Source organism: Dromiciops gliroides, chromosome 1, assembly GCF_019393635.1.
Source record: "Dromiciops gliroides isolate mDroGli1 chromosome 1, mDroGli1.pri, whole genome shotgun sequence".
Classification (NCBI taxonomy): domain Eukaryota; kingdom Metazoa; phylum Chordata; class Mammalia; order Microbiotheria; family Microbiotheriidae; genus Dromiciops; species Dromiciops gliroides.
In genome coordinates, this window is record NC_057861.1 from 231,957,561 (window position 1) to 231,972,111 (window position 14,551).

Genomic DNA, 14,551 nt, shown 5'->3' on the forward strand with positions numbered 1-14,551 from the left:
ATGTTTTCTTCCATCTTTTGGACCAGATCTCTTCCCTGCCCCCCAAACATGTAACTTTCCATTCTGGGGTAAAAACTTCCAGTTTTCTGACTCTCTGATACCTCCCTGCCTGTGATGTCAGGGATGGGAAACCAGACCTAGCAGAGCAGCATAACATTCCCTCTTCCTAAGACACCTAAGCTGCTCTGATCTCAGAGCTGCAATCGTGCCCAGGCTCCTCTCAGGAATGGACTCAGGAGTTCTGGATCATCATGGACCCTCTCTCCTTGCCATGACCCGAAGCCGCTTTTGCTAGAGGTTGTTATCTGTTTCTAGTTCTGATTTGCATCTGTTTATCCTCATCATGTATATAAAGCGAGGTGGGAGGGGTTGTTGGTAGCCTGTCCTATTCTGGGGGTATCAAAGCCCCAGTGTGAGGGTCTCATTGTATAGTTACACTCATATCCTTCACTTATTCTTCCTGTATCATGTTTCCTTGGGTGTCTCTAGTTAAGCCAAAAGGTCTTTCTCTTTAGGTTCTCCTTTAAATATGTTAAATAAAATGGCCTGTTGCTTTCAGTGTAAGAGCCAGGGAGATCTGGGTTCCAATCCTTTTTCTAAGCAAGTCACTGTATCAAACTCAGGCTACACTGCAGCTGGTTAACACTCCTGAATATTGTTTGAACTAGATTAAAATGTAATTGGGAGGGGCAGCTAGATGGCGCAGTGGATAGAGCACTGGCCTTGGAGTCAGGAGTACCTGAGTTCAAATCCGGCCTCAGACACTTAACACTTACTAGCTGTGTGATCCTGGGCAAGTCACTTAACCCCAATTGCCTCACTAAAAAAAAAACCAACCAAACAAAAAAAATGTAATTGGGAAACATTTAACAAAATAAATAAAAATACAGTAACACATAGATAACATTAACTTGTAGTTTTTCTATGTCACTATGCAAATGGGCAGGGATCCTTATATACTGGCTGAGGGCCTCCCCCCTGCCCCTCATTTCTCTTTGGGTTTGACACTGCTGCTCTAAAACTATAATTTATGGAAGAGGTGATGACATGCATTGGTGGAGAGTTTCCTCAACCCTTGCCAATGCCCTAAGGGATGTAGCCAAAAAAATTGCTTTCAGAATTAATTAACTTGTTTAATCATTCATTTAAAACCTTTTCTATTTCCAGCAACTGACCCTGACATCCGAACTTCACAGGCTTTTGTAAGTAAAGCAGTTTGTGAAGCTTAAATTGCAATACAGATGAGTTATTGTTATTATTTCTGGTCTTATCTTTCTGACTTACTTGTTCTAGGGTCTCTTCTGAACCCATTTTTTTATGTAGAACTTTGCTGATTCCTTCTTCATATTGGTTCAAGAGCTCCTTAAGTGGTATCTGCAAAACATGGAGAAATTGTTTGTTTATAAAGCATGATTATAATAAAGGCATTAGAAAATTTCATTTTTGGTATTCATGGCAGTGTCAATAATTTTTTTTGGGGGGGGGGCAGGCAATGGGGGTTAAGTGACTTGCCCAGGGTCACACAGTTAGTTAAATGCCAAGTGTCTGAGGCCGGATTTGAACTCAGGTCCTCCTGAATCCAGGGCCGGTGCTTTATCCACTGTGCCACCTAGCTTCCCCATGCAGTGTCATTAATTTTGAGTGACATTTTGTCTATTGAAAAAGTTGTTCAATATGTTAAACTCCAGAAATGTAGCATGTTATAATACTCTCTTATTCTAATCAGATTAATTTAAAATTGAGGAGTTCTTGATTTTATCAATTATTTTTTCCCACATAAGTTTATTTGAAAGGATTTGCTATAACCAAACCTATACGTTTGGGATGAAGAGTGACCTATTGCATTTCTTTACTTTTTCTTCCACAGAAGAAATAAAAGTATATTTATATTAATGGTGTGAGAGTGTGTGAACAGAGTACAAACACCCTTAACCCAAGCAAATAAAAAAGCCATTAAAAACCAAAACAATGTAGAATTTTGATTTGAATAGTTATTGCCTTTATCCAAATAAACATTTCTATACCAGAACTAGTCTATGCCATGCATGGTATTTGTTGAATAAAGAATGAATATTCTTATAAATGAACTAACCAAAATCCATTAATATTCAATGGGGTAGATAGAAAGGAAAACATTCTTTTTTTGGTTGCTTTTTAAAAATTATATTTATTTCTTTAGTTTAATTTTTCCTCAATTACATGTAAAGATGTTTTTTGAGTTCCAAAATTTTCTCCCACCCTCCCTTCCCTCCCCCTCCTGAAGCCATTAAGCAATTTGATATAGGTTATACATTACGATCAGAAAGGAAAACATTCTTTAGATATCATATAATCAGAGAAAATTTTTCTCTTACATACTCAGATAAAGTAGAATTCTTCATTTAAAAAAAAATCTTTTTATATTATTTTTTGAATAGTTTTTTTCTTGGGCGGGGCAATGAGGGTTAAGTGACTTGCCCAGGGTCACACAGTTAGTAAGTGTCAAGTGCTGAGGCCGGATTTGAACTCAGGTCCTCCTGAATTCAAGACCAGTGCTTGGGGGCAGCTAGGATAGAGCACCGGCCCTGGATTCAGGAGGACCTGAGTTCAAATCCGGCCTCAGCACTCGACACTTACTAGCTGTGTGACCCTGGGCAAGTCACTTAACCCCCATTGCCCTGCAAAAAAAAAACAACCCAAAAAAAATAAATTAAAAAAAAAACAAACCAAGACCAGTGCTTTATCCACTGTGCCACATAGCTGCCCCAAATTCTTCATTTAAAAAAAATGGTCATTATGAGCCTCAATTCCACCCCCCCCCAAAAAGTGTTAGAAGTTAGTACATAAAATTAAAAATATTATACGATACACACAAACATCAATACTCACATAGATTTGAGTTCTGTATTTGACAGAATAGTTTGTACCAGCCTCAGGATTAAACTTAATTTCAAAGTCATAACCTTTGGAATTCTCTGCACTTTTTGGAATAAGTTTTAATTTTCGAGCAAGTTTGTGATACTCTGCCAGTTGTGCTTCAATCTAAAAGCAAAGCAAAAATGTAATATAGAAAAGCATAAAAATCAGCACTCTTTTTTTTTTCAAGACTAATGATATACCTTTTCTTTTTTGGGGGGGGGGGTGGGGGAGCAGGGCAATGAGGGTTAAGTGACTTGCCCAGGGTCATACAGTTGGTAAGTGTCAAGTGTCTGAGGCTGGATTTTGAACTCAAGTCCTCCTAATTCGAGGGCTGGTGCTTTATCCATTGAGCCACCTGGCTGCCCCCAAATCAGCATTCTCTTAACTGACTTTTTTTTTTTTTTGGTGAGGCAACTGGGGTTAAGTGACTTGCCTAGGGTCACACAGCTAGTTAAGTGTTAAGTGTCTGAGGCCGCATTTGAACTCAGGTCCTCCTGAATCCAGGGCCAGTGCTCTATCCACTGCACCACCTAGCTGCCCCTCTCTTAACTGACTTTTAACTGTCACTCTGTTACATGCTTTGTAACAAACAAATAAACAAGTAAGTAAATAAAATTGGCACCAGCTACAAAATACCCAAGGTAAGAATATACAACATTTAGTCTCACTCATGGATAATTTTACTACAATTATTAGCTAACAAATAATGTCTTTGTACTCTTAAGTACTCTTATTTTAGCTTGCTGTCATACAATAGAAACTTCATTGGGTATTGAAAATGTACAGGCATTTATGTAATAATGAATGATTCTAAAAAAGAAAGCCATGCTAGAGAATAGTTTTTAGATAACCCATTAGTATCTCAAATGCATCAATGAATAATTGCAATTTTTATTTTCACTAAGGTGTTTTGCATAAGTGCATTTTCCAGATAACTTTTTTGTACCAAATTTTAAAGCAGTTTTTGGCAAAAAAAATTTAATCCCACACTTTCCTGCCTTAACAAAATAATTTGTTGTAGCTATTTTGTTTAATCACCACCTAACAAGCTTATTTATCAACACTTCTTGTTGATTTTACCCATTATTCAGAACACTGGACATGTTAAAGCAGATGAACACAACATGTTAGGGTCCTCCTTAGAATAGATTCTAGGAACATAGTAAACCATAAAAATGAATAGTATTGTGATAGCAAAGAATTGGAAACAAAGTAGATACCCATCAACTGGAAATGGCTAAACAAACTGTAACACATGAAAGTAATGGAATAATACTGTTCTGTAAGAAATGACATACGTTAAAAAAAAAAAAGAAATGACATACGTGATGAATATAGAGAACCATGGAAAAACTTATGAGGTTATGTGAAGTAAGCTGAGTCAAGAAAACAATATACACAGTAACCACAACAACATAAATGGAAAGAACCATACATATCAAAAAAATTAAAGATTGAACGTAACAAAATTGTAAAGATCAAGCATGACTCAGATGAAAAGATGTGAAAAGATGCCTCCAACCCCTTTCTTTGTGGATATTAGAAGTCCAGAGTTGTTACACTTTGCATGTTTTCAGACTTTTTCAATGTATTGATCAATTGTGCTGATTTTTTTTCCCACTTAAAAAAAAATCCTATGTGTTATATGGAATGAGTCTCTAGGAGAAGGAAGGGTATTAGGTATAACTAAAGTGATGCAAGAAAAAGAAGTCATCTATAAAAATTTATTTAAAAACAACAAAAAAAGTGACTAGTTAGCACACTGTATGGTAACAGTGATATTCTCAAGAGTTACTAAGGATGGGGGCAGCTAGGTGGTGCAGTGGATAAAGCCTTAGATTCAGGAGGACCTGAGATCAAATCTGGACTAAGACACTTGACACTTAATAGCTGTGTGGCTCTGGGCAAGTCACTTAACCCTCATTGCCCTGAAAAAAAAAGAAAGAAAGAAAGAAAGAAGAGTTACTAAGGTTTACATGGCTTTTTTTTGGGGGGGGGGGGAGCAGGGCAATAAGGGTTAAGTGACTTGCCCAGGGTCATATTGCTAGTGAGTGTCAAGTGTCTGAGGGTGGATTTGAACTCAGGTCTTCCTGAATCCAGGACCAGTGCTTTATCCACTGCGCTACCTAGCTGCCCCACAGTTTATATGGCTTTTACACTAATCAGGTTTAGACTTCTGTACTGCTTTAGTTGTTTATCTTATGCCTTCTTTTGCGGTATCCTCAGTAATCTGCTGTCATTGCTTAGCTTACAAAAATAAACATTACAAAGAACATGCCTTTGATTCCTTAGATCCCCTCTCAAGTGTGGGCCCTTGAAAAGTGGCAAATTGGACCACATTTGAATGGTTTGGGCCCAGTATCACTCCGCTTTTTATAACCTTCCTTTATACCCTTCACAGCTTTCATGTTAGTCTGTAGCTGCTTCAAAATTTACCTTCCCTTGCATAAGCCAAAATTGGCTCCTGCTAATCATAAGTCTTATTGTTAGAATGTAACTGATCTCAGGTTGATAGAATATTCTAATTTGCGTACTGGAAGGGACTTTAGAGACCATCTAATCTAACTCTTTACTTTTTATAAATGAGGAAACTTGGGCCCAGAGAGGTTAACTTGAACAAAATCACACAGCTAATCTGGAGCCAAAACAAACACCCAGGTGTCCTTATTCCCAGTCCAATTATTAGCTGTTTACTGCTCCTAGGGGTGCTTGCCTTTTTTTTTTTTTTTTTTTTTTTTTAGTGAGGCAATTGGGGTTAAGTGACTTGCTCAGGGTCACACAGCTAGTAAGTGTTAAGTGTCTGAGGCCGGATTTGAACTCAGGTACTCCTGACTCCAGGGCCGGTACTCTATCCACTGCGCCATCTAGCTGCCCTGGGGTGCTTGCATTTTAAGAAAAAAAATAGCTGTTACACAAACAACACCTACTAGCAGAATAAATAGTGTTAAACAGTGTGTAGAAGAGATTGGGTAAGGGAAGGTGCCTTCAAATCCCTTAGTGTGAATCTTTATTTTTTGAGACCTGTCTATTGCAGAGGCTGTGCACAAAGCAACTTTCAGTTCTGTCCTCTGTAACTTTTCAGGAAGTGAACAATAGAAGCAATTTAGGGGAAAATGAAGCTATGGAAGCAAAACCAGATATGAAGTATCAGAGAATAGCAATGACCACAAAAATTCATTCACCCCTAGACACAGACACCTTCCCATATTGTACAAAAACACATCAATACTAGTGGAAAATATTTAGAATTAGGTGTCAGAGCTATCTCACAGTGCCTGAGGACAAGGGCAAATAGTCTTACATACCTTGATAGCCTGCTTAAGGCATTACTGTGTCACAAGTCAAACATATATATATATATATATATTTGGGTGGGGCAATGAGGGTTAAGTGACTTGCCCAGGGTCACACAGCTAGTAAGTGTCAAGTGTATGAAGCCAGATTTGAACTCAGGTCCTCCTGAATCCAGGGCTGGTGCTTTATCTACTATGCCACCTAGCTGCCCCGTGCAAGGCAAGTGTTAATGATGATCATAACTATCTTTAGCCATCAAGAAAAGGGTTATTTTTTTTCCCCTCTTTCTCCTATTTCCTAAAGAAGGTGTCAACAGAGAGTAATTGCAAAGGATTGTTGTCTTGCCAAGCTCAGGGAACAGATTGCCCACTGGGCTTTTAGCTCTGGAAAACAGGAGTTCTCCTAATGTTTTCTCAGTCATAAAGAATTTGTCATAAAAAAGTTAAAAGTTCAAGCATATAGAAAGCACATATACAAAAATTTAATCCAATACTCCAACACTGCTGGATAAATGAGGTTTTCTAGTGCTGTATAAAAAATGAAGTTAGATTGGCTTGTCTGAAAAAAGAAGACAGTGTATGGCTTTTATCCTCGACAAATATGGAGTTCTTCATTTTGGGTTCTAGTTCTGGGCTTTTGGTGATTTAGGAGTTTGAATTTTACCAACGGATAGGCATTATTATACAATAGTTCAGGGCCAAATATAATTTAATGTATTTTCCTGCTAAAGAACTCTACCTGTATAACAAGCTTATTTTAGTAGATCAGCCCCTTTCCACTGGAGAGCCTGGAAAGAGCTTTTTACTCTTTCAAGGTCCTCTCTAATTAGCTGCCAATGATCCACAGTGTGACATACCGCTTCTTTGCTTCTAGCATATTTTAGTTCTTCGTCCCATAACTGCTTTTGTTCCATCTCTAGTTCTGTGGTTAATTTTCTGATGGTTTGCTGGAATTCATTTCTTTCATGATGTATTCTCTCGATGTCGGCAATTGAATACTTTTGGATATCAATAATATTTTGTAGCCGGGCATTCTCTTGCTTTACTGCTTCTATTTCCAGTTCTGTATTAAGGAAAATATTGGTTAATTTTCCTGGAATTAATGTCACTATTTACTCCAATTGGCACAATTCTCCATTTAGATAACTACAATTTCAAATTGCATTTGTCACTTATCAACTGAAAGTGGCAGACTTTGATTTCATTTTATGCATCAGGAAGTGATAAAAAACTGGGTTATTAAGCAAATACTTATGTACATATTGAACCATATCTTCCCACTCACTTTCAGAATTAAAAAAAAATTGGTTTATACATAATTCATTCTACCTGAAAGGCCATGTGGCCAGGTAGATTGAGAGCTGGCCTCAGATTCAGGAAAACCTGGTTTCAAAATCTGCTTCTCCCACATACTGGTTTTGAGACCCTGAGCAAGTCACTTAATTTCTTAGTGCCCAGAGTAACTCTAAAACTAAGATACAATGAAGGTGACAACTTTCATTTATAGAGCTTTCTCATCTAAGAGTTCCTTATAGGAGTGAAATCACAGGTCTGGTGCCTCTCCTCTAACATTATCCATAAGCATTCTAATCTTTTGTTGTTGTTGTTGTTTTTTGTGTCCCCCCCCCCCTGGGGCAATGAGGGTTAAGTGACTTGCCCAGGGTCACACAGCTAGTAAGTGTAAAGTGTCTGAGGCTGGATTTGAACTCAGTTCCTCCTGAATCCAGGGCTGGTGCTCTGTCCACTGCACCACCTGGCTGCCCCACATTCTAAGCTTTTTTTTTTTTTTTTTAGTGAGGCAATTGGAGTTAAGTGACTTGCCCAGGGTCACACAGCTAGTAAGTGTTAAGTGTCTAAGGCCGGATTTGAACTCAGGTGCTCCTGACTCCAGGGCCGGTGCTCTATCCACTGCGCCACCTAGCTGCCCCCACATTCTAATCTTTAAAGAGTGTTCTGTATGTAAGGAAGTGCAGCTTAATGGAAAGAAAGTTGGGCTTGGGGTCAGGAGAGGCCTGGCTTTGAATCCTGCCTTCAGCACTAATTGTGGTCTATGTGTGTGAAGACCTCTAGACTCTAGGTTCTTCAGCTGTAAAACAGGAATACTACCTCAAGCATGGGTTGGGATCTAATGAAATAACACATGCACAGTGATTCACAAACGTTGGAGCCTCTGTCCTATACTCAAAGTACTGGAGTGACAAAGCTAAGAATGAAACAGTCTCTGCCCTGATGGAGCTTACAATCTACCATAAAATAACTAGAGAATTCTCTAGGGGCAGCTAGGTGGCACAGTGGATAGAGCACTGGTCCTGGATTCAGGAGGACCTGAGTTCAAATCCAGCCTCAGACACTTGACACTTACTAGCTGTGTTACCCTGGGCAAGTCACTTAACCCCAATTGGCTCACCAAAAATAAAAGAAAGAAAGAAACAATAACCAGAGAATTCTCTCTCACTTCATGGATTCTTCCACAAGTGCTCTTTTTATCAGTTCTTTCTATGGGGGTGGATAGTAAGCTTCATCATTAGTCCCTTGGGGTTGTCTTGGATGATTGCATTGCTGAGAGTAGTTAAGTCATTCACAATTGCTCACTGAACAATACTGTTGTCACTATGCACAATGTCCTCCCAGTCACTTCGTTGATTCCTTAGGCAACTACACTAAGCCCTTAATGTGTCAATTGACTAGGGCCCAGTTACACAAGACTAAGATAAAATACAAGCCATAAGTGATCTACCTCTCATTTACTTCTCAAGTCCTTGCAAGCACTGGCCCTGGAGTCATGAGGACCTGAGTTTAAATCTCACCTCAGACACTTACTAGCTGTGTGACCCTAGGCAAGTCACTTAACCCTAATTGCCTTAAAATATCCAGGTCATCCTGATGTATATCTTGAAGCCACTGGACCCAGATGGCTCTGGAGGAGAGAGTGAGGTTGGTGACCTGTACTGGACTGTACTCCACTCTCACCCTAGTGAGACACACCTTTCTTGCTGACCTTCTAAGTTGTTTTTGGCTGGAAAATTGTTCCACCCCATCCTTTTGTTGGCTTTGTCATTCCAGAATTTATTATGATGTATAATTTTGAAGTCGTTTGGAGGGTAATTTGGGAAAGTTCAGGTAAGTCCTTGCCTTTACTCCACCATCTTGGTTCTACCTCTTTGGTCTTTTTGAAGTTAAACAGACTATTGTAAAGAAAGTGACAACTGGTAGAGTTGAAAATGTGTATGCAGGGGCAGCTAGGTGGCACAGTGGATAGAGCACCGGCCTTGGATTCAGGAGGACCTGAGTTCAAATTCGGCCTCAGACACTTAACACTTACTAGCTGTGTGACCCTGGGCAAGTCACTTAACCCCAATTGCCTCGCCAAAAAAAAAAAAAAGAAAGAAAAAAAGAAAAAAAGAAAATGTGTATGCAAAGCTTCCAGGTAGTTAAGTCAAATCAATTTTCTAACATTGATATGTATAACCTAAAACTGCTAACAGAATGCCATGATGTTGACCCCCTTGTATTCTGAGTAAAAATCAAACATTGGATTAAATATTTACAGTAGAGGGCAACTAACAAGAAATTAAATGAGTTGGGTTCTATACTAATTTAAAGAAGTCATTTATTTATATAATACCTTATATATTAATTACATGTCTCATTACATATAGTATGTGTGATACTATAGCTTGGTTCCTATTGTGAAATACAAATATTTTATTTATTATCATTGACAACGTTTGGTAATTTGAATTATAAAATTTCTAGAGAAGTATTTAAAATGATTAAATATTTTAAGAATACCTTAAAGAAAGAGCTGTAGAATTAAAATATTATTCATGTTGTTTAGTTGTTTTCCATTATGTCCAACTTTTTGTGACTTCTTTTGGGATTGCTTGGTAGAGATACTAGAGTAGTTTGCCATTTCCTTCTCGAACACATTTTTACAGATGAGAAAATTGAGGCAAACAGGGTTTAAGTGACTAGCCCAGGGACATATAGCTAATAAGTGTATGAGGCTAGATTTGAACTCAGGTCTTCCTGACTTTAGGCCTAGCACTCTATCCACTGTACAACCTAGCTGCCCTCAATAAAAATATTAGTGAGTCTCAAAATACAGATTACTTCAGTAGTGCAAATGACCCTCAAAGTCTACATAAGCCACTTGGTTCCTCTTTGTCTCTGCAAATAAATCCTCACCAGAACAATAGGAAGAATGGTATTGTTTTTGAGATACCAATAAAGGATATAATTAAAATATCCATGCCAAAAAAGTATAGACATTTTTATAATAAGATTCATACTGACTTAAGAAAACAAAATCATCAAGTGAGCCAAGAATATCATATGAAGATTGATTTAGTAGTGTCTCAGATTCATTGGATAACAAATACCTCAGAGAGGTCGTTCTTCTATGAATAAATACCATTCCATCCACTTTTTTTTTTTTTTTTGCGGGGCAATGGGGGTTAGTTGATTTGCCCAGGGTCACACAGCTAGTAAGTGTCAAGTGTCTGAGGCCGGATTGGAACTCAGGTACTCCTGAATCCAGGGCCGGTGCTTTATCCACTGTGCCACCTAGCCACCCCTCCATCCACTTGTAAAAAAGGAATAGTCCCTCCTTAACCCTCTACCAAGGGGTCTAAAAGAACACAGCTGAAAAGTCAAGAATCAGTAACAAAGATGGGACAGCTCAGCATGGGCTTTTGTTCCTCAACTCTAGGCCAGTATTTGTGTCTTTGGCTCCTTCCTTCTGTCTTGTTCCTGGAACTGAAGGAGCAGGAGATAGGTATGCTGCCACAGCATCTCATTTTCTACTTCCTCTCCAGTTTGCTGCCTGTGATAACAGGACAGCAATAAGAATATGTACTTTTAGGGGCCAGGATGCAGGATGCAGGTCACCTGCTTGGTCAGGGCTATTACCAGTGCTGTTCTTTGTCTTGTTTTGCCATGTGTTCAGGAACCTGAAATGGCTTGGAAGCAGTGGTAGCAGACCATGAAGCATGAGTTGTTGCAGTGTAAGAAAGGCCGGTGGTCGGCAAGTAGTTACTCATATAGAAGGAAAAATATCTTGGACAAAACAAAGCTACATTCTTGGACTGGACTCTTCTTGGATACTTGAGTATTCACTAATGTGGTTACCTATAATATCTAATATGTGACCTCACCTGTGACAGGAGCTTTTTCATTGACTCCACATAATTTCTGGTCAAGAATGACAGAATGCGACTCCAAATTGTTCATATATGCCTGGTACTTCTGAACATCTGCTTTTAAAGATGCTTTTGCTTTTCTTAGCGAAATCAGACGATTCTTTAAGAGAAAAAAATATTAAGTGTGTGAACAAAAGACAATTTATCTTAGTTCAAAATTATTTCAAATATGAATGTTCAAAAGAATTGATTTTTCTTAGGGTAGAGTACCCCAGTGTGGGAACTTCAAACATTTATTTAAGACTCAGGAGATACCTGCTAGAGAGTTACTTGAGGCACAAAGGAAGGGAGGATGAATTTGACTCAGTTTTCCCTGACTCTGAATCTAATACTATCTACTATGCCAATATCAAAGTAATAATATTTAAATCTGTTACTAGAGATAAACAAATTTTGTGATAGTATAGACTTATGAAGGAGAAGGATTTCTTTTTCTTTTTTTTTTGGTAACAAAGATGGGACAGCAATGAGAGTTAAGTGACTTGCCCAGGGTCACACAGCTAATAAGTGTCAAGTGTCTGAGGCCAGATTTGAACTTAGGCCCTCCTGACTCCAGGGCCGGTGCTCTATCTACTGCACCACCTAGCTGCCTCAGAAGGATTTCTTAATTAATAAATAATGAGATGAGGAAACTTAAAGGTCAGGGAGAAATTGTTTGGAAGTACTAATTTCCTTGGCACTTGAGGACTCTATTATTTTTGTGAAGTCTATAAGCCTAATTTTAACATGAAAAATGTCTTGACTAGACAGTTAAATATATATATTACAACTGTCTAGATTTAGGTATCAAATTGTAATTATATAATATTTTAAATTTACATAAAGTGTGACATTAAACAAAAAATAAATCCTTTTATTACGTCTTTTCCTGATAACCACCAAGGAACTCCCAACTGAGACATAAGACTTATTTTTTGCCTTATGTAAATGTACATGAATCTTGCATCAGGTGATAAATCTCATTAGTCTAAGCTACATCACACAAGGGACAAACAGATTCTAGAGAATATAAAGCAACTTGCTTTCACAAGAGTTTCAATCTTATGTTAATGAAAGCTTTACAAACATAATTTCTTGAAAACACATCTCTTTATGAAAGACAAAGCACCAAATCAGTTGAAAAGGAATTTAGCGGGGGCAGCTAGGTGGCACAGTGGATAAAGCACTGGCCCTGGATTCAGGAAGACCTGAGTTCAAATCTGACCTCAGACCCTTGACACTTACTAGCTGTGTGACCCTGGGCAAGTCACTTAACCCTCATTACCCCTGCAAAAGAAAAGAAAAAAAAGAATTGAGAGACTAAAAGAGTGTTTTGGATCAAATTCCCAAGTGTACAATCTCACTAGAGATAGGCATGTTTACTAACCGGCTCATTTTCTCTCTCTCGTTCCAGCCTCGCAATTTCTTCAGTTAGCCTTTTGTTTTCTGAAGCCAAAGATTCTAGCTTGGAATCATCTACATTAAATAAGTCCTCTAAAGGAAATAAAATCCCAAAATGTAGTTAATATGAACCATTAGTTATTTAAAAATAAATATTACATTTATATTAAATTTTCCTTGTAGTATATCAACTAGGACACTGTCTGTTCCTTACTCTTCATCCTTTCAGCAAACAAGTTTCAAAATGATCTAGCTTGTTTTCTTCCCCATGTGAAGCAGTTGGCATAACCAGATCAATGACCAGGAAGATATCTCTTCTAAGAGTAAGTCATTGTGAGATGGTTTCACCATTTTTCAATTGTTAGTAGCTAAATGATCACCTCATTTCAAGAGTTTCCTTATTTGCTGAAGGAAACTCTTAGCATTCAGGTCCACATTTGCCCTTTACATAAACTGGGTTTTCAACAGAAGTAATAATATCAAGTAAAAGAAAATCTCTGAACCTTTATAATAAATATTGTGGGTTGAGTTTTATGGAAGTATAATCAAATGGAAAAACAGAGTAAGTCAGGGAACTTATGTTTTCATTTGTCAGAGAATGTATGAAAAACTTTGGGCAATTAACTTAATTGTATTTCAGAGTCTTAATGAGAATACCATCCATCCCACAAGGGAAAGCATGAAGATCAATGGGTAAAGTACTTTTAAAAAAGTGAAATCTGTACATAAATAAGATTTATTATGATAGTGTATGTACAATTTTAAAAGATTTATTATTTCAGTATTTACTACAAGGCAGCAAATTTTAACATATTAGAAATGAAGAATACTTACTTAGCTTTGACTGTAACTCTGTATCTAAATCTTCAAAAGAATCAGCACCGGTCATGAAATTTTCATAGCATTTTACAGTATAATCCAAAAACAACTGGAAAAGAGGTTAGTAGATTTTTCTTTGAAGTCACAATTTATTAGATATTTTACTATTTTTCTTTGTGGAAAGTATCAATCTAAATTAATTAAATAAAAACCAAACACACTAATAGGAACCTATCTAAGAATACATAAAGAAAATTCATGTATTTCATTCATTTTACAGATTTACTCATACTTAAGTGCTTTGATTTCTTAGCATAAATGATACCAAAAGCAAGAATATCCTCCTGTGATTTAGTCCTTGGAATAACAGTTAAAGAAATGGAAGGTCATTAAGAAGTATGAGGGGCAGCTAGGTGGCACAGTGGATAAAGTACTGGCTCTGGAGTCAGGAGGACCTGAGTTCAAATCCAGACTCAGACACTTAACACTTACTGGCTGTGTGACCTTGGGCAAGTCACTTAACCCCAATTGCCTTACCAAAAACAAAAAAACCCCCACCAACAACAAAAAAAGAAGCATGAAATACTGAAGGGTAATTGTGATAAAATGGACACACAGGGCAGGTAGGCCATGAGAAAGGAAGAGAAGAAACATTTATTAAGTACCTACTATGTGCTAGGCATTGTGCTAAGAGCACCACACCTTGTGGTATGCTGGAAATACTGACAATAAATAAGAAGCATTATTAACATTTGCTTTGCTATTGTACCCTAAGGGCAATGGGACTTTTTCATCAGACTTGTAGATGAAATTTTTCATGTGTTTCATGTTTCCCTCATTAGAGTGTAAGCTTGCTGAGAGCAGGGCTATCTACTTTTCTATTTGTATTCTTAGTACTTTGCACATAGTTAAGTGCTTCATTCATTCAACTGAGTTTAGTGTGGATTCAAAACCTGAAAG

At 37.7% G+C, this 14,551-nt stretch overlaps 1 protein-coding gene across 2 annotated transcripts in view; it reads right to left on the bottom strand.

The window, feature by feature from the left end:
- NDC80 (NDC80 kinetochore complex component) overlaps positions 1-14,551 on the bottom strand; it is a 52,035-nt gene that overhangs the window by 12,916 nt on the left and 24,568 nt on the right. For both annotated transcript variants that reach the window (XM_043968901.1, XM_043968830.1), the window contains exons 8-13: positions 13,607-13,700; positions 12,759-12,865; positions 11,348-11,492; positions 7,049-7,254; positions 2,869-3,021; positions 1,285-1,374 (exon numbers count right to left, since the gene is read on the bottom strand). In XM_043968901.1, the coding sequence (XP_043824836.1) occupies positions 1,285-1,374; positions 2,869-3,021; positions 7,049-7,254; positions 11,348-11,492; positions 12,759-12,865; positions 13,607-13,700 (795 nt within the window). The remainder of the gene's footprint in view (positions 1-1,284; positions 1,375-2,868; positions 3,022-7,048; positions 7,255-11,347; positions 11,493-12,758; positions 12,866-13,606; positions 13,701-14,551) is intronic.